At 38.5% G+C, this 19907-nt stretch overlaps 1 protein-coding gene across 1 annotated transcript; it reads right to left on the reverse strand.

The window, feature by feature from the left end:
• Positions 1 to 13186: 13186 nt before the first annotated feature.
• LOC149194823 (uncharacterized) lies at positions 13187 to 15812 on the reverse strand. Its single transcript, XM_089405172.1, has one exon. The coding sequence runs from the start codon at positions 15152 to 15154 to the stop codon at positions 13781 to 13783; it is 1374 nt and encodes a 457-aa protein (XP_089261298.1). The 5' UTR covers positions 15155 to 15812; the 3' UTR covers positions 13187 to 13780.
• Positions 15813 to 19907: the final 4095 nt, after the last annotated feature.

The following is a 19907-nucleotide window of genomic DNA, read 5'->3' on the forward strand; positions in this document are numbered from 1 at the left end:
CTTCAAGATGATACACTTGGACCCAACATGCACCCAGGTCGGCCTTAGCACCATATGATGGATGGCAGTTGATTCAGGGCCCAAATGAGGATGGTCTCACCTTCAAAGACTCGGGAGGGCTAGTTGTTGAAGAATGTAACTAGTGTCAGTCTTCATAATTGTATTTGAGTCATGATGTAATACATTTGTCAAAAGAAAAATAAATAAATTTTGTTATTAAAGTAATTGACTTATTAAAGCATGGGTTTCATGGTTGGGTTAATGTTTTTATAGGTCAAAGTCTCCATTGCAAACTTCTAGGGTTTGTCTTAAGTCATTAAAGTCGTCGTTATTTTTATTAGACCCTTCTTGGGCTATTGTTCCATGTAAAATTATTATTTTTGAATAAAAATAGTCATTTGTCACCTCCACACCAAGTCAGCCCTACCCTCATCAAATCGGTCTGCGTTTAGGGCAATTCGACCTCACAAGAAGCCTATATATTGAGCAACTCAAGTTCATTTGGAGAGGATCATCTCAAGTTCGATCTCTAAGAAGCAGTAGCAGAAAAAGTGTGAAATTGCTAGAGGAGGAGGAGAGAAGTTGGGAAGAAGAAAATCGAGTTTTTGGGCTACCTTTCTCTCACACATGCGAAGATTCTAGGCTGAAGTTGGGGCCGAAATTTTGTTTCTATTGCAGGGCCGAAGTTCTCAAGCTGGGGGACGAAATTTTGATCTAAAGTTGCACTTTGAAGGGCTAACACTTGGAAGCTTGAGCAAAGGACATCTATTGGGAGCTAGGAGGAAGGGCTAGCTTGGTGGAGGAGGAAGGTCTATTGGTCCAAGGTCTTGGTCTATCTCATTTTGAATCTACTGAAGGAAGAGTTTTTTTACTGTGTTTTCCCCTATATAAGGGTTTTAGCCCTGGCTAAGTGCCTACATCTGGTGTACTTGATCTTCGTGTTTTGGTTTTGGTAATTTCTTGATGAAACTAAGATTAAAAAAAAAAAAATAACATAAGAAAGATAATAGAACTCAAAGAAATCACAAGTAATTATCACCAAGAGAAAATATTTTTGCCTTTCTTAGACTTGCTTCTCTGGATTCCCTTGACATCCTTGGGTGAAGGCAGTTGGAATCTGGAATCTTATTTCCCTATGTGTTCTTGGGCAGAGAGGAAGCCTCTAGATTCCCTGTGCGTTCTTGGGTGGAGACCTGCTTCTCTGTATTCCCTTGACATCCTTGGGTGGAAGCATTGGCTTTTGGATTCCCTATTTGTGCTTGGGTGGAGGAGCCTCTGGATTCCTTGTCTATTTTTGTTTGGTTGTCATTAGGCAATTGGCCTCTGGATTCCCTATGTATTATTTGACTACTAAGTGGTTGGTGGGTGGAGGAAGGAGGTCCTTTGGAGTCCATGTTTCTGCTGGCAGTTGGTGTTTTCATCCCTTAAGCAAAGCCTCTTGGTCTCTAGAATTTAGCTCAGGGGTGACAACTACAAGTGAGCTTGGTTGTAGATGCCTATGGTTGGGTGGAGAGTCCTTGTCCCAGGCTCAATTGCCCTGAAAATTACAAGATAAGTATTCTTATGTAATTATTTAAATGTTAATGAATTTATGTTGCATCTCTGGTTGAAATGGTGTTTATAAATGTAATGAACATGTGGTTGCATTTCTGGACTGAAATGGTGCATACTACTACAATGAACATAGATTGTGTTCCTGTCATCCACAGGAATGATTAATATGCTAGGAAATGCTAAAAGCATTGAAGGAGTCCATAAGGACATGAACCAAACTATGAGAGTGTTTAGCATAAGAACCCTTTTTATTACAATCAATAGATTACAGTGGAGACAACCTGTTTGATAGGGTTTGTGTGCATATGCAGGTTACGAGCGTGTGTTATAGTTATGTGGCATTGTGTTAATGCTGAGGAGTACTCCCTCTCTTAGCTATAACAATCCTGTAGCCACTATGAGTCTGTAACTTATGGTGGCACTGTGTTTAAGCATTGGGGAGGCATGGTAACCCTTGTTGGCAAGTTCCTCTTGTTCCACTGGTTTAAATGATAAAATGAAGATTTTGGGGACCGGGTCTGTGGAGGAAAAATCTTTGTTTTTGATGTTAATCAGTGCTCTTGCAATTGTTTTATTTATTCGTCATTACAAGTGACGTGTTGGGCTGGGGTTGGTTCTCGTGACCAGAGTTGGAGGTGTCATCTTGTGTTGGCCATGGTCAAGGCACACAGCAAAATCGTCGTTGAAGCCAGGAGTTATGCCCTTGCAAACATAACTGGGACCCTGGGCAAAGGCCTTGGGGCACAACCCATGTGCCCAAGCGCCGTGACCGAGGGGCGGGGCCATGCTCCATCGAATGACGGAGATCTTTTAGATCAGACAACGGAGGTAGGGTTGCGACACCCCCTCCCAAGCGATGTCAGTAGGAGTTGGGAAAGAGGGGGGGCGAGAGCGGCGCAATAGGTCTTGACCGTCAGGATGGGCAAGATCAATGCAGACCATTTGATGTGGGCCCCGTAACCTTAAACCAAAACCCTGATTGCGCCACCCACCTGATGAGTAACCTTCGAGCATGTTAGCCCGATGCAAATCCATAGATTGCCAAGAAAACGAATGGGAGTCATTAGATCAGTGGGATGTTTAACCCTGTTTGGTGGGAAGTGTGCAGGTGGGGACCGTCGACGCAGGGTGACGTGGCGAGCTAGTAATGGCACGAGGACGTGGAAGCAGAACCCAAGCAGTGTTGTGGGGGAGCATCCCCCCCCTTGGATCCCACTCCCAATCCGCGCTCCAGGCAGGAGTGACTCGGGAGCACGCTCCTGGAGATATAAAAATAAAAAATAAATAAAATAAAAATTGCTCCCTGCTTATTTCCGAATCGAATTGGGGAGTGTCAATCCGGGAGCGGCTCCCGAACTACAAAAATCTCTCCCGGCGGCATGAGCGATGCCCAAAAATATTTCTTGGGAATTTAAAAAACAAAAAAAAAAAACAAAATACAAAAACAAAAAACAAAAAAACTCCTGACCACTCTTGGACTACAAAAATCGCTCCGGGCGGCATGAGCGATGCCAAAAATATTCCGCGCTAAAAATAAATAAATAAATAAAATAAAATAAAATTATGCTGGTTAACAACAACAACAAAAGCGACACTTGGAAATAATAAAGGGAGGGAAGGGAGGCAGAGAGCGAATATAAATAAACCCTCCCTCAAATGAATTTCATTATTTTAGAAATTGAGAGAGTGAGAGCAAGAGAGAGTGAGTGAGAGCGAGAGCAAAGAGAGAGCAAGGAGCAAAAGAAAGCAAGGAGCAAGGACTTGCAAGGGGAGATTGGAGGCCAAAGAAGTAGGCTCTATTCTAGCAATTTTTTTTTAATGTTCATTCCTAAATAAATAAATAATTTTTTTTCTCCCATTCCCATTCTATTTTTTTGCAGATTCAAAACTTCAAATTTCAAACATCATGGTTATATTTCTTGGCATTTTCTTCTTCTTGGTTCCTTTTTTGGTTATTATGGTGTTGGAGAGTAGAAAAATGAGGGTTGGAAATGAAGAAGGGGATGAAGAAGTGGGTCATCGTGGATTTGATAAAAACCTCGGAGAGGAGGCACTGGCGGAGTGTGAACACGAGTCTCAAAAAAATAAACAAGACCAAACTCCATTGTGGAAATATGTTAATAGGTATGAAGCAGAGAAAGGGGGTGGAAGCACTAAATTTCATTGCCCCCATTGCAACAATAATTACACAGGTTCATACACCCGTGCCAGAAAGCACCTCTGTGGGAAAAGGCCATGGGATGGAGATAAACAAATAGGAATCAAAACTTGTACAAGTGTGTCAGCAGCAGATAGAGCCAAATACATAAGGGAAGAGGGGGAAGCCCAATACAAATCTAAAAAATCAAAAGGTTTCTTTGAACCAAGCTCACAATCACATGCACAAAGAACTCCTTCAGCATCCTCCCAAGGCAGTGGATATGGAGGCACAGGGTCACCAAGTTTAAGGCGTAGAAGCATATCAAATTTCCTTTATGAAGGGTGTAGGAATGATGTGGCTTCAAAATTTTACAGGTTTCTCTATGCATGTGGGATACCATTCAATGTTCTTCGCTCACCTTATTGGCATGAAATGGTTTCTGCCATAAATGATGCCCCTAAAGGATACAAGAGCCCTGGGTATGACAAGGCTAGAACCGTTGGACTTGATCATGAAAAAGCAAAAATATCACATTCTTTGAGTAGAATGACAAATTCTTGGACTGAGCATGGGGTGTCCATTGTATCTGATGGATGGACAAATGTAAAAGGCAAGCCATTGATAAGTGTTCTTGTTGTGTCTGTTAGTGGTGCCATCTTTCTTTCAGCATATGATTACTCAGACAAGTTCAAGACCGACATCAACATTGCAGAACCATTACTTGAAACAATTGACCGTATTGGGCCATACAATGTCATCCAAGTCATCACTGATAATGCTCCTAATTGTAAGGCAGCGGGAGCAATTATTGAGGATAAATACCCCAACATATTTTGGTCTGGGTGTTTGGTTCACACAATGAACCTTTTGATGCATGATATTGTTAAGAACAAAAACCAACAATACAAATGGATTGGTGATTTGTACAAGAAAGGCAAAGAAATGATAAAATTTATTACAAATCATAGCAATACCCATGGCCTTTTCCGCAGTCACTCAAGATTGGAGTTGTTGAAGATTGCAAGGACTAGATTTGGTAGTTATTACCTCACCTTCAGGCACCTTTTGAAGGTAAGAGAGTCATTGGCTAGCATGGTATCAAGTCCACACTAGCAGGTATTAAAGGAAAGGGCTACAAATGCAGCTGACAAGCAAGGTTTTGAACAGGTGGAGGAGACCGCTCTTGATGGTATGTTTTGGGCACGTGTGAGACAAGTATTGGAATTCACCAAGCCTGTTTATCACATGATTCGGTTTGCAGATACAGATAAACCAGTCATTGGGGAAGTGTATGAGCAGATGGATACCATGTTGGGGCAAATAAAAGATATTGTTCATAAAAATGATCCCAACTTGTATACTCTGATTCACAATTGTGTGTGTACACGGTGGATAAACTTAATGTTCCATTACATGCCTTGGCATATATCCTTACACCAAAATACTACTCTACATCTTGGTTGGGACAACCTGCACCAAAGGGTGGGGTTAGGGTCAAACCCTATATAGATGAAGAGGTATCTATAGGATATTTGCAAGCATTAGACAAGTTGATACCTGACAGGGAGGAAAGTGCTAATCTACGTCTTGAATTAGGCAGATACATCAGTTGCACTAGTTTGTTTGGTACCTTCCATGCAATGGAAGATAGAGATAGATTTGATGCTCTCACATGGTGGGAAGCATATGGTGGCTAGGGACTTTTGCCAAAATTGGCAAAAAAAGTTTTCTCACAGGTTGTAAATACTTCTTTTGCAAAGAGGTGTTGGAGCACCTACAGCTTCATACATAATATGAAAAGAAACAAACTCGATGAAAATCGGGCAGAAAGCTTGGTTTATGTGCATTACAACTTGAGGTTGTTGAGTCATGAATGTGATCGGGCTTATGAGAATCCAACATATCAAATTTGGGACAACCACCCAGAGGATGATAATTTGGAGGATGGCACTATACATCTTGAAGAACTGGAAGCGGAACTTATGAGAGAGGAAGATAAAGCAACAACCATGCCACCTCCACCATCCAGTAGCAGTGCTCAAGTTCTGAGTCTTGTTCCTTTGATGTCGCCGCCTCCATCTACACCCTCACGTGGAAGGCATGTGCCTTCTGGTTATGGTCGTTGGTTTGTGCGTGAGGAGACTCCTAGAAGACCACCACGACCTGCTCATACATCAGACACTTCTCGTGGCAAGGGCCACATGAAGTAGTAGATAATAGATTTACAGTTTACTTGTCTTTTCTAGTTTCTAGTAGTTTTCATAACTGTTGACTCTTTCATATTTATTATGATATTTTTTGTAAACAATATATGACAATTTAAGTTTGAAGTTGGCAATTATAACTCATTGGTAATGAATTATGAATATGATGCTTCGTGAAAGTTGTTTCATTTCATTTCATTTTATAACATTTCATTTCATGTTAGATATTATTCCTTGTAATGGTTAAACTTAGCTTACAAGTACAACTTTCGTAATCAATGATGATAAATGTTATATATTGAATTTTCAATTTTGAAAGCTTGAAGTTGAAACTTTAAGATTGATGAATCATGATTCATGAGACTCAATATGTTGTATGTTACTAACTTGTGGACGTGGTTGATGAAGATTATAACTTCTAGATGATTGTTGTTATATGGTTCAATGATCAATCTATGTTTTTCTATGTTTTTTATATCTAATTCATCATTCTACATGTTTTTGTTGACATTAATGTATCAAAATATAAAAAATATATATATTATATAAAAAACGCTCCGGGATTCGCTCCCAAACCGGGAGCTTTTGAAAATGTCGCTCCTGCTCCCCACTTTCGCTCCCACTCCAAGTAACACTGAGTCGGAGGTTGTGGGTCAAAACCAGCTATAAAAAAGAAAATGTGCATGGTGAGAGTCGACCCTGACTAGGTTAGAGGTCAGGGGTCGGGACCTCAGTGTAGGTCAAGAGTGAGGGGTCGGGCCCAGAAAAAGTGACAAACGCGCTCTGCGAACAAGGCCGCCCCCCACTAGTCTATGAGTTCGACTACCACATGGGCCAATGGCGGGCTGCCACATGGTAGCCAACTGATGTGGCAATGTAAAGTGGGGTCCAACTTTGAGAGACCATAGATCGGATTAAGGCAAAATTTTATATCACCAGAATCGCCTCGACGAGATGAACGCAATGGTGATGGTTATTCTAAGTTTAGAAGAGTTTGAGAAATTTGTATACCCATTTTCATAACAGTACCTTGAAGATCGGGTTCGCATAGTGACCACCTCTTATCTTGGGAATTGGGTAAGGGGTGTTGTTACAAGAACTTCGCATCTTCTCACTTCAGAACTTATCACCAAAGGCACCTAATTGCTTGTAGATTTTAGTGGAGAACATATGCCAATATATAGTTGTTTTAATATGCAAAAAGAAACACCTTTTGAGTGAGATAACTTGTCATCCTGGAGGGCCGACTTGGCTTCTTGAGGTGAATTGACCCAAAATACATTTTGAAATTTTATTTTTTCTTTTTCTTTACAAAAAGTCCAAATAGGACTTTGACTCAACAAATCCTAGAAGCATGAAGAACATGCTTAACTAATGAAACAATAATAAAAATTATTTTTCCTCTTTTTTCTTCTTTTTGCTTTTTACATAAAATACATAATGATACAAGTATAATGATAATTACGAAGAGCGAACCTAGTTACACTTTTCAACAGTTCACATGAGCCGTTAGGAATACTCTTGAGAAGTATATATACACATGCATATCATTCTATTAAGGAGGTTGAATTTGTATTTTAACAAGCATTGTTTGTGGAGTGGTTCATTCCTTAAGTAATTGTTGGTGTTTCCCTACCTTAATTGCATTCTCTATCTCCTTGCTCATTTTACATATTACAAATCTTACTAGTGGTATCAAAACTTCAAGGTGAGTGAAAGAAATTCCTTTTCCTTCTTTCTGTAGAATTGGAGCCATTCTTTTCTCAGATGTATTGAGAACAACTTTCTATTAGTGCAACCAATTACATTCAGACTGGCGCTATTAGATGCAGAATTTGATGTTATTTCTGACTTGGGGTCATAATAGCTATTCTAAGCCATATTGAGGAAGTTATGGGCATTTTAAATCTAGACTCAAAACCCCAATGGAACCAAATGACAGTTGGAACAAATTTTTATTGGTGTGTCCAATAACCTTTGGATCAGTGCCATTACAAGCAACATATGACGCCATTTCTGAAGTGAGGTCATATAAAGATTTTGAACAATATTGAAGAAGTTAAAACACTTTTAAATCTCAGCCTCGAACAGAGTGGCGGAAATATATTACAGCTAAACCAATTCTTTACTGGTGTGGTGGATTACGTCTGGAACTATTCAATTAGCAACAGAATTTGAAGCCATTTCCAGATTGGGGTTATATTAGCAATTCTGAGCAATGTCAAGGAATTTACTACCACTTTAAAGTTGCACTGTTGCAACCTCAAAAACCCTAGCCACATGAAGGAGCTCCAATGAATAATAAATTATTTCTTCAACACCCTAGTTCAATTTTGGGGTTTTTAAATGGAAGATGCATTTAATAGGAATATTTGATGGTCCTAATATATTGAAGAACACAGAAATGGATTTAAGTCGAAATCTCCAACTGACTGGAAAAACACTTTATACTTTAAAGTTTAATGTAAGGGTTAATGCTACCCCCTGGGAGAAGTAAAACTTTCTGATGAAGAATTTAGTAAAATATTTTAGGCAAGTGGTCTCATGCAAAAGTTCAATTTCGGGGTTTTTAAATGGAAGATGCATTTAATAGGAATATTTGATGGTCCTAATATATTGAACACAGAAATCGATTTAAGTCGAAATCTCCAACTGACTGGAAAAACACTCTATACTTTAATGTAAGGGTTAAAGCTACCCCCTGGGAGAAGTAAAACTTTCTGATGAAGAATTTAGTAAAATATTTTAGGCAAGTGGTCTCATGCAATAAAGAAGGATAACGAAGTCGTAGGGTTTATTTCCATTTGAAAATTTTAAATTTCTAAGTTCATAGATGAAATCAGTGGGAGGAGGTTATTTCCATAAACCCTAGCAGCAAGCACAATTTCATCAATATTGATTTGGCTGAAAGATTGTAAATCCCTGCAAAGCATATCCAGAGCACAAAGGTTCAGGGGCGAGAATGTTCAGATTTTTTAGGATTTGCATATTGCTATGGATAAATATATTTTGCTTTCAATTTTTTATGCTATCGAGATGGATGATATGGATATATTTTTTAATATCTTTGGATGAATTTTTGTACAAGATAAAACCACACTACGATATTTCCCTTCTTAAAAAAACAATACCTTGAGGCAGAACATGAATAAGTCATTATATGGAAACCATTTGCAAAACCTACTTACAAATATATAAAAAAAAAAAAAAGAAAAAAAGGGTCCAGAATGAATGAAAAGAACCCGTGGAAGCCCCATGAAGAACCTCAAGAAGGGCAAAAAATGGAAGAGTGTGAGAAAGAATCTATGGAGCACCATACATCAAAGGAACAGCAAGTTGTAGAGTCAAAGAAAGCAAAACAAATAGCAAGGGTTATTGCATATTGACACCCACACCATTGTGAAAAGCAACATTCGTTAAGGTAAGACCTACCATGAAACTACATGAAACCAAAAAAACTCCCAACATAGAGGTACATAGAGAAATAAAAGCAATAAGCGAAGGACAAGAAGGACGAAGGAGGCCGAAATCTCTCTTTTTTCTCTCTCTTGCAACTTGCACATGTGGATTAGACTCTCTCTCTATGGTTCGCATTTTTTTGGGGCAACTGTTGTAGGGGGGCGAAATTTCTAGGTTACTAGGGCAATTGTTGCAAGGCCTAAATTTCTAGGGCAATTGGCTATTGTAGGAGGGCTGAAATTCTGGGTCAGACAAGCAGAGCAAATTGCAGGATTAGATTGGGTGACTTGACTTGGAGGAGAAGACCAAGTTTGACCATAGGTCTAGGTGTGTCTCTCATTGAACAAATAGAATTTCTCTATTGAAAAAGGTTGTTGGTTTTTCCCCTTGGTGGGTTTTCCCGGGGTAAATTTTGTCTTCTTTTGTGTGTTGTAATCTATACCATTCCATTATTCTTTATGGTTGAATTTTTTAAGTATAATTTTTGAATGATGTATTAGAATAAGTTAAAAGAAGATCTACATCAAAAGTAATTATCAAAATTTCAGAAATATTGTGCTAACCCTAATTGCACTAAGAAAATCAACAATGAAGAAGTTGGATTTGTATTATAACATTGCTCGTGGAGTGATTCCTTCCTGAAGGAGTAACTGTTAGAGTTGCCCTACCTTAAGGGTATGCTCTAGATTCTTGTGTTATTTTATTATGCAGATTCATTTTGCATATTAATAATCTTGCAGTTTTAGCCCACTTGTTAAGACGATAACTTCCAACCAGTCATCAAGAATCCAAAATACATTGAAGTGATAGACCTTTGTCTTACAAATGTATATGCTCAACACTGAAAACAAAACCCTATCTCAAACTGGGGAACTTGTGTAATCATGAAGAATAGTTGACATGAGCCCCTAAGAATGCTTGTGAGGGAGTATATTGCATTATCATTGTAAAAAAGTCGGATTTGTATTGTTGGAAATACTGAAAGGGGGTGAATCAGTGTTTCTTAACAATTAGTAACTTAGATATAAGTATTTCGGATTAATCACATCGTTAGGATTTGGTCAACGTTTCAAACCAACTAATGTGGTAACTTATTAATCTTTTCAGAGCATTAGTTATTTTTCAGCAGTATTCAAAATAATAAATAAGCAATACACAGTGAACACAAAGACTTTTAGGTGGAAAACCCCCTACGGGTCAAAAACCATCGAACATTTTTCTAATAAGTTCTTTAAATCTTCAGCTCCAATTGAAAAGAAAGCTACAACTCTCTAAAACTCTAGAAAAGCATTTTTCTCCAACATCCACTGAAAAGACGCCCCAACACCGTAGGTTTTATCAGCACTCAGCTGAAAGGATGCTCCAACACCCAAGAAATCTCCAACTTGCCCTAGCACCACCCTAACACCCTAAAGTGTTTTCAGGTTCCAACCTAAAGGTGACTCCAACCACCTCCCTAGCACCACCCTAACACCCTGAAAATAACAAAAATTAATTACAAAAATTGTAGACTCTCGTACCAGGGGCAATGATCCACTTACAATGATATATAACAATTTTTCCTTTGATTGACCAAAAACCTAGACCTAAAGCCCGTGACCCAACACCGAACTTTGTACCAACCTCTATGACCCAATGACTTTTACACAGCCTGTACAAAAATTGTCTTTACAAGGTTTTACAAGACTCTGAACTTACAGACCATACAAATGCTTTTGATGTTGCCGATAATGAAATTTGGCATATTTCTGCTTTTATTGTTCCATCCTTGATGATGTCGCTTCTATTCTCACTGATGTTACTTGATGAAGTTGTCTTATCAAAACTGAAACTGTGTCCTTACTGTTGTGTAGAGAATGGTGAAATTGTTGATGTTGTTGTAAGTTGTAATAAAATGATGAATTCCTGGCCTTTCAACTTCTCTCAAGGACTGAGTAATATCACTGCTACTATAACACTTATGTATCTTAACTGCTGTAGAATATGTCACCAACTATGTCTTGTTTACTGCATAACCCTTCTTCTTGCAAAATACGAAACCTGCCAGCTTGATTGTTGTAGCATTCAAATTGAACACTGTCACTGAGATGATTTGGTGCTTCAATCATCCTTCTTATAATGTCATCAGACAAAATACATCAAGCTTCTTAAGTCTTCATCGCAGCTATCAGGCTCGGGACAGGATACAACTGTAATTTTACCAGAACAGGTTGGATGTAATGTCGGTTTAAGGTCCTCAGACAAGTCAGCTTCTTTAGGCATAAAAAATATATTTATATGTGCAGAAGCATGTCACTGTCTGGCAAAAGTGAAGGTCATCATCTCCTTCAAAATAGGCGTGAGTCACTCTTGAAGTACTTGGTTAGATCCACTACAAAGTTGCTAAATGAGACCGCAGAGATAGCTCCAATTAATGAACAAAAATATGCCAATCACATATTTGAGAGCCAATTTACTTAAGTAAATACTGCCTTGCCAAAAACGAGCCAGATTTGTCTTCAGTTATTAATCTGCATTCTCTTTAGGGTTTCAGTGAAGTCTTGTATGGAATAAAGACTTTGATTACTCAACTAGCCCTCACCCTAGTGAACCAAGATCCTCTTTTTCATGCTCAAACAATCCGCAAAGGTGAATTACTTCTTCACTGGCCTTTAAGATAGCCTTGCTGTCCTTCAGGATCCAACGAATGGAGATTTGTCTCTTGTAGCCACAGAAGTGAATAACTTTTTCTTGATGAGGTCAAGACATAAACTGCTGAGAAGTAGACCTGCAGCCTTGCCCTTCAAGCTACAGGACGTACAACATCTTATTGTTTTCAACCTTCAGGATGTAGCATGTAATTGGACGTCAAAACACAAAATAATTGCTCAGACAAATGCCCTACTGAGGGCCGTGAATTTACAATAAAGTCTTATACCTGCAATTGAAACGATGCCCAACGAATCACCCAAAACCAAATGAAAAACTAAACCCTAACCCACCTAATGATGTCTGCGTTATTGCTCCTCTAGGGTGGCCGAAAATGTCAAAGAGTGTTCAAAACATCATACGTTAAATGCTTATCTTTGAAGGTGCATTAGACATCTTTTTATAACAAGGCTTGGGCTAAAGAGGGGCTTCAATAGTGAACGTTAGAGGAGACTTAGGAGGAACAAACTTTGATGCCTTGAATCCTAAGCAAGGAAGACCGCTAGCTCATGGTGGATAGATTTAGGCTTTTAATTAATGAGAGACACATCTTATGGGTGCTAAATAGTTTTGACACCCTTCCTTAAGATGATTTCTCCATTAATCACGAAAAAGAACCCTCACTCTTGCTGTCTAGTGGTCAACAAATAAAAGAGTGCCATGCCACCACCCCTTGGGGTTTTAGCCCAATAACTGGGGTCTCCAACTTTACTCTCAAACCGTGAAGAACTATGTGGCATGCCACATATCACCAGAAACATCTTTCTAAGGAGAATCCAACTAAAATGATCTGGACCCAAAAGATTCATGAATTGCCATGTCATATTCATCAACAAAAGTGGGGCATGTCCTGGTGTTGCTTGGGTTGACACCAATGACTATCACCTATCAACATGTATTGTAATAAACAATGCTTCCTGAAGAAGTAAGTGTTGGTGCTGCCCTCCCTTATAGGTATTCTCTATATTTTTGTGTTGATTTATTGTGTAAGTTCATTTTGCATATTGAGAATCTTGCAGTGTTAGCCCACTTCTTAAGACTTCTAACTAGTCATCAAGAATTCAGTATACAGTGAGATGATAGGCCTTTGCCTTGTGAATGTGTGTGGTAAACGTTGAAAACACAACCCTCTCTCAAACTGGAAAACTTGAACTTGCATTGCTTAACCCTGTAGCTATTTGCATAAGATTACATTGGTTAACTCTATAACATTTATCATTGTTTTCACAGGAAACATTGAAACATTTATCTTATTGTCCAACTGGCCTTTCAAACAAAATCTGTTGGGTAAACATGAGGAAAAATTCACTTTCCATGAGAATTTTCACACATACCACTTCTAAACAGACCTGAAGCATTGCCTTTTGGCAAAAATTTCCACTGCTGGTTTTAAATAGCTTTTCTTGACAAAACTAGGGATAAAAATTATTTGCATACTTCAGATAGCATACTGTTTCTTGTTTACTTTGGATAGCTCTCCTCTGAAATAATTACTGCATTATAGCAGTTAAGTGGAAGATAAGATATGCCCTAAAAGGTAAACAGCATAAACCTTACCATGCACAACAGTTTTGAACAATATCGAATCTCTTTTTGGACAACAGTGCAAGTATGGCCGGGTCGTTCGGAGACGGTAACTTTCAACCAGCCATCAAGATTTGAGTTATTATAAACTCATATCACAAGCTTGCACACTGAGAATGAATTGTACTTCGGAATGAAAACAGAGCCTTCCTCATACTGGGAAAGCAGAACTCGAGTTTTCAGTGCTTGACATTGTGGGTACTCGCCCAAATTTGCACCGAAATTCTTGAACTACTCCCCATCTGCCTGCTTTCCGAAGTGCTTGCTCAACGAGATCTAAAGTGTAAACATGAGGAGAAGAACCTCTTTCCAGCATTTTCTTCACTTTCTGGTAAGCTGCCTCCCAGTCGCCAGCCTTACAGTCATTGTGTATATGTAAAGACTCCATTTTAAGCAACAACTTTTCAGCTATATCAATCTTCCCTGTTTTTCTCAGAAGGCCGTCAACTAGATTAAAAGTGTGAGAGTGAGGAGACCACCCCAGTCCTAAAAGCTCATTCAGTAAAGTCGAAGCTGCTTGCCAATTATCTGCTTTACAGTGAGCGTGGATCAGCGCCGTATATGTGACATTGTTAGGAAGGCCGCGTTTCTTCTTCATCATATCAAAATAGTTGTCCGCATCCTTCAAGTTCCCAGCTGTACATAGAGAACTGATTACAAAATTATACATGAGAACATCCGGTTTTGCACCGTCCGATATCATCTGAGAAAATATGCCAGAAGCCTCACTACTTCTCCCTATTTTGAACAAAGCCTGTATAATTATGTGATAAGTTTGCCCGTCACGTCTCAGTCCTCTGTCAGCCATGAGGTTAAAGATCTTCAAAGCAAATTCAACCTTCCTTGATCTGCAAAGCTCTTCAAGGAGCATGTTCATAACAAAAACACTAGGGAACACGCCCAAATCACTAGTTTTCCAAAAAATACCTACGGCCATGTCCAAATAATTTTTGCTCTTAAGATTTGGAACCAAAATATCAATGGGAAGAGTTGAACTTGAACCCTTAACCCTCACATTACTAATACTAACAGAACCCTGTTTCATGTTTGCTTCACACAACTCCCCGATGAGATTATTGACTGCAGTTCTAGTAGGACTAACCCTAACCATTACCCCATCACCCTGCATTTCATCAAAAATTATCATGGCTTCCTCTACTCTACCAATCTTGCACAAACCAATAATAACATTACTGTATGAATAAGTATCCGGGGAGTCCATTTTCTCAAAAATCAATAAACCCTTTTCAACACAGGAAACCATATGCTCTCTATTAACAGCAGACGACTTGCATAGAATATATAGGACATTATTGAAAACCAGATTATTGGGCTTAACATCATATTTTTTCTCCATCTGTTCGAATACCAACAAGGCCTCATCAATTCTTCCTGCCCTGCCCAAATACCTTACAGCAATCGAGACAGTCCGGGGCGTCACAAGGCCGCTTCTCTCGGCAGACATTGTCTTCAGCAGACACTTGAGATCGTCAAAGAGCTTTCTTCTGCCCAGAAAATCTGCCATGTAATCCACCACTATATTGTCGTGCCGATACCCATTTCGGTTCCCTGCCCACGAGAAGAATTGCAGAGCTCTGTCCCTACCTATCCGCCTGTAATTTTTCAAAAACCCCTAAGACTATTTCAGGGGTTAAGTTGAAACGTAATCGCCTGAGAATTGAATGGATTTTGCTGTTGCCTTGGTTGGCTTCCTCAGATAACAATGTGCAGATATTCTGTACTTGTGGAGCGCAGTACCGTGGAACTTGTGCCCATTCTGGCAAGCGATCTCCTTCATCTTCTTCGGTTTCTTCTTCTGTGAAATCCTCTATGCCGTTATTTTTAATCGATGTTTTATAGGGTTTTTGATCTCTCGGAGTTCTCGTTGGTTGCTCGCGCAGGCGAGCGTGATCCCGACTTTGAAATTTGAGATATCCGTGGGAAGAAAATAAACGAGGAAGAAATAGCCCATCAGGAATTGGTTTGGGATCTGGGTAAGTATGGTGACTGCAGGAATAGAATTGATTGATGCAGGAATAGAATTGATTGATGCAGAAGGGAGATCGAGTGGCAACAGAAGCTAGAAGTGCTTTGAAAACTCTAGAGCGATCCATGCATGGTGCATTTCTATGGAACAAATAGATATTCCAAATTGGCCACAAGCACATATGAACCCCGTGGCACAGGGGCAAGCATGAGTCAGCATGATTTTAATTAAATAAGTACGTCTATGTAATGATTTTAGTCCTATGTGAATGGTGTATTATGATTTTTAATTAAATTGGTACGGATTTATCTTAAATTTAGATCGAATGAGCGGAGTGGTATTTAATTTTAATTTATTTAAATGCAAATTTTATTATTAACTAATATTATTTAAATATTTTGTATAGTTATTTAATATTTTGTATAGTTATTTAATTTTTTTAATTTGGTTAATGTGAACAAAATTTCAATTTGATAATGGATGGACAAAATTACACATTATACTGTGCTGTAAAATGAGCCTTTTAACAAATATTATTTAAATATTTTGTATAGCTATTTAATTTCTTTTTTTTTTAATTTGGTTAATATGAACAAAATTTCAATTTTGATAATGGATGGACAAAGTTACATATCATATTGCGCTGTAGAATGAGCCTCTTGGCTCAATAAATATATATATAATGATTTTACGCATATGTAAATTTAATGATAATAATGTAATTTTAAGGTTAAGTCATGGATGTTTAGATTTCTTTGTGAGTTAAATAGTTTTTTTTTTAGTCTAAAATCCTAGAAAAATAATTTGGAAAAGAAGAACAAGGTGTATGAGAACTCTTTGTTTGTGAATCATGGACCTATCTCCCTGTAACCATTTGATTGTCAAAGTGTATGGAAGCACAATTATTCACTTAGCAAATAAGTTAATAGTGTTAGATGATTATCTAATTAGCATTGAATGTTGTGGTGAGCGTTATTTGATTTGAATTGCTTTTAAATTTATATTCTACTCACAAAAATATTTAATTCAAAAAGTACATATATAATGATTTTATAGCAAATTTAATATTGAATATACAAATAAGTCAATAGTGCTCTGATTATCCACACAACATTGAATGTTGTAGCAAGTGATACATAGATTATTGGATTTGAATTGCTTTCAAATCCAATGTCCTATATGCCACTTGCTACAACATTAAATGCTGTGTAACTAGGTGAATAAACACAACCATGGATTATATAGCTCACTCAAACCAAGAAAGATAACAATATACACATATGCATGCTTAAAAGAAATATTCAACAACTTTTAATAAAATGAAAAATCAAGAGAAAACACGAATTATTTCTTTGGATTTCCTTAAAAAAGGATACAAAAAATTTATTATTAAACTATGACACTTAGCCTCAATGCATGTTGCAGAGGCTAAGAATTGTTCATTGACCTTAAATGTCTAGGGTAATTATAATGACAATGATTTCTTTTTAAGTTTCCTTAGAAACCATGATTAAACATTGAGTAGTTTTTAATTCTTAACTAAAAAACTTTATTTCATACTTAATCTTGTGTTATGTGGCTTATTGAAGTATTGAGGCTATTGAAGTAGAGCATAGATATTTATTATCAACTTGCTACGATATTATTATTTCATTGTCATGTTATTTTCACCCATTAACAAACTATAAGGATAACTCAATATAGGATGGGAAGGGACAAGGATGTAACAGTCCCGAAAATCCATGTAATAAAGTTAATAACGGCAAAATAAGACCAAGGTCATGGGACACGTATTTCAAGTTAAATGTTGGGCAGAAATCCTAGTGGTTGTTCATTTGGTTTATTATGGCTAAGGGGAAATTGGCAAAGGCTTTGGAAAGGCAAGAAGCATTAATTGGCATTTTATTTATGAAAATAATGGAAACTAGAAGAAACGGGAGGTGAAAGGTCACAGGTTGCATTGAGGAGGAAATTGAAGGAAAATAATGGAAAATGAAGAAAATAGAGGCTTCATTAGTAAAAAGGCTTTTGAGGATCAATTCACAACCTTTTGTCAGTTTTAGCATGGAGCTCTCTCTATTCTCTCTATTATCTCATACTCTTGCACACTTAGAGTATTCTTGGAACACTCTAGCATTGGAGGAAGGAAGGCAAAGGAATGACAAGGAAGGCAAAGGAAAGCAAAGATCAAGCAAAGAAGAATTGGATAAGGCAGCTACAGCGGGATTACTTACATGTATCGAGTTGCATGTATGATTTCCTTGCTAATTTTGGCATGCATGTTATATGCATGTGTGTATTTGGTTCTCTTGTTATCATTGGTCATGGGTTTTTCTAGGTGTGACAATGGTTTTTAGCCTTGTTTTGCCATTTTTTGATAACCATGGTGTGATGGGGTTCTTTCATTAGGTTGAGTTGGATTGTCGGATGGTTTCGAAATTGAGTGAGGTGGTCTTAGGAAAATCCCAAAGGCCTAAAAATCCCTGGACCGATAAAGGTGGTGTTGACAGTGCTGGACTCGCCAACATGTTAGGGGATCTCCAAGGTAAAAAGTCCCAACTAGACCTCAGACCATTTTGAGTAGGAGTCCCAACAGTGGGTAGTAAAGTAGTGCCTTGACCGCGGTAGCGAGCATAGGTAAGTATGATAACTTTGTCGGAAGCAAGTATGTGACCTTGTAGCGAGTCATAGGGGAAAAGGAAGTGTGTCCCTTAGAAGCTTGTAATAGTATGCAGTGTAAAAGGAACACACGAGCGAAATGAAATCACAGGTTGGAAGCGAAATAGTCCACAATCCAAAGTGATGGGTTAATACAACAACACGTCTTCAACAAGATTCATACAATTGCATACAAAATAGTTCATACACAAATGCGTAAGTTAAATAACATATATTGATAAAGTAACCAGAATAGTCAAACTACAATAACAACATATGCATGAAAACGTGTTGGTTCAATTATATTATTAAGTGAAAGTTCCATCCATACATACACCATTGATAGCCACTAGCCCCAATAGTGGAACATTACAGTCAACACCGTCTACTCCTCCAAAGAGATGTACTCGCTCTACATTGTGGAGAAGCCAAGGCTCATCACAATACTCTCCAAGCCTTCTCTAAGCAATGCCTAGCCAAAAGCTTGGCTCCCAAAAGCCTCTACTATGAGTTATGAGGTTCTATATATAACAAAGGGTGGGGTGACCCTTGACATTCCCCTTTGACTCTTTGACTACCCTCATGACTCTTCAACTCCTTTACAAATAACTCTTTACATTACATAGTGATTGTTCACATTCCACTAATGACACTTGGAATTTCACTTACAATATATTTACAAATAATAATACAATTTCCACATATACCCATGTGGGACAAAATAGGCTTGAGTCAGCCTAACAAGACAAACACCATCACTCAAAAGCTTGGGGAAATACCAACTCGGAAACATCCTCTTGATGGTCTTCGGTGACGAATTGATACCAAGCTTGGTATTGCGTTATTGTGTCCTCGTACTATTTGGTGATGTCTTTTTGGAAAAAGACTCTTGCCTCCATGGCTTTTGAGTATATGGTTTTGGAACCTCTGTCCAACTCATCCTGAAGCATGCGCAACATTGTCCTGAGTGTGGCTGGACCACCGATGTATTTCTGCATTTTTTTTGTGCTCAGCTGCAAGTCATCGTTGGTGGCCTCTCGCATCAACTGCTCCATGTACTTGTCGACCTCCAGCAGGACTTGGTTCTTCTTCATGGCTTGAGTGAGAGATCCGATTGAAGGGATCTTGTGTGTCCTCACTATGACATCCAGACTCTTGAACAACCATGCATATGAAGCCTCAATGCTGGTGATGAGCGGAGGGAGTTGCTCATAGTTCCAGTTCAGCATTTGAATATGTGCTTTGTCTAGCTCTGCATGCGGCTTCATCATCTTATGCAAGTAAAGCAAGGATCCCTTGTACCTCATTGTCCATTCTTGTACATGCGTAATAGTAGCGTGTATGTATTTGAGAGTTTGGACAATATTCATGCACTGTTGTTGAAAACCATATAAATGGACAACCGCCTTGTGCACGGTGACAAATTTGTCATACAATTTCTGCATGGTGGTCTCAAGGGTCGATACTTCAGCAAGTATTGCTTTTCTCATCTCTGCCGTAGTGAATCTTGTGAACTATTATGTCCTCTGCCTGGTCTCCTGCAAGTCCTTTGCCATTCGATCATTCTCTGCTAACAAGAACTTGACAGTTGAACTCATGGCTTCTGCATAAGCCTTAGAAGCATCGACCATGG

The sequence above is a fragment of the Pinus tabuliformis genome, chromosome 2_2, assembly GCF_031772625.1.
Source record: "Pinus tabuliformis cultivar Carrire ecotype Pingquan chromosome 2_2, CPIR1, whole genome shotgun sequence".
NCBI classification, from domain to species: domain Eukaryota; kingdom Viridiplantae; phylum Streptophyta; class Pinopsida; order Pinales; family Pinaceae; genus Pinus; species Pinus tabuliformis.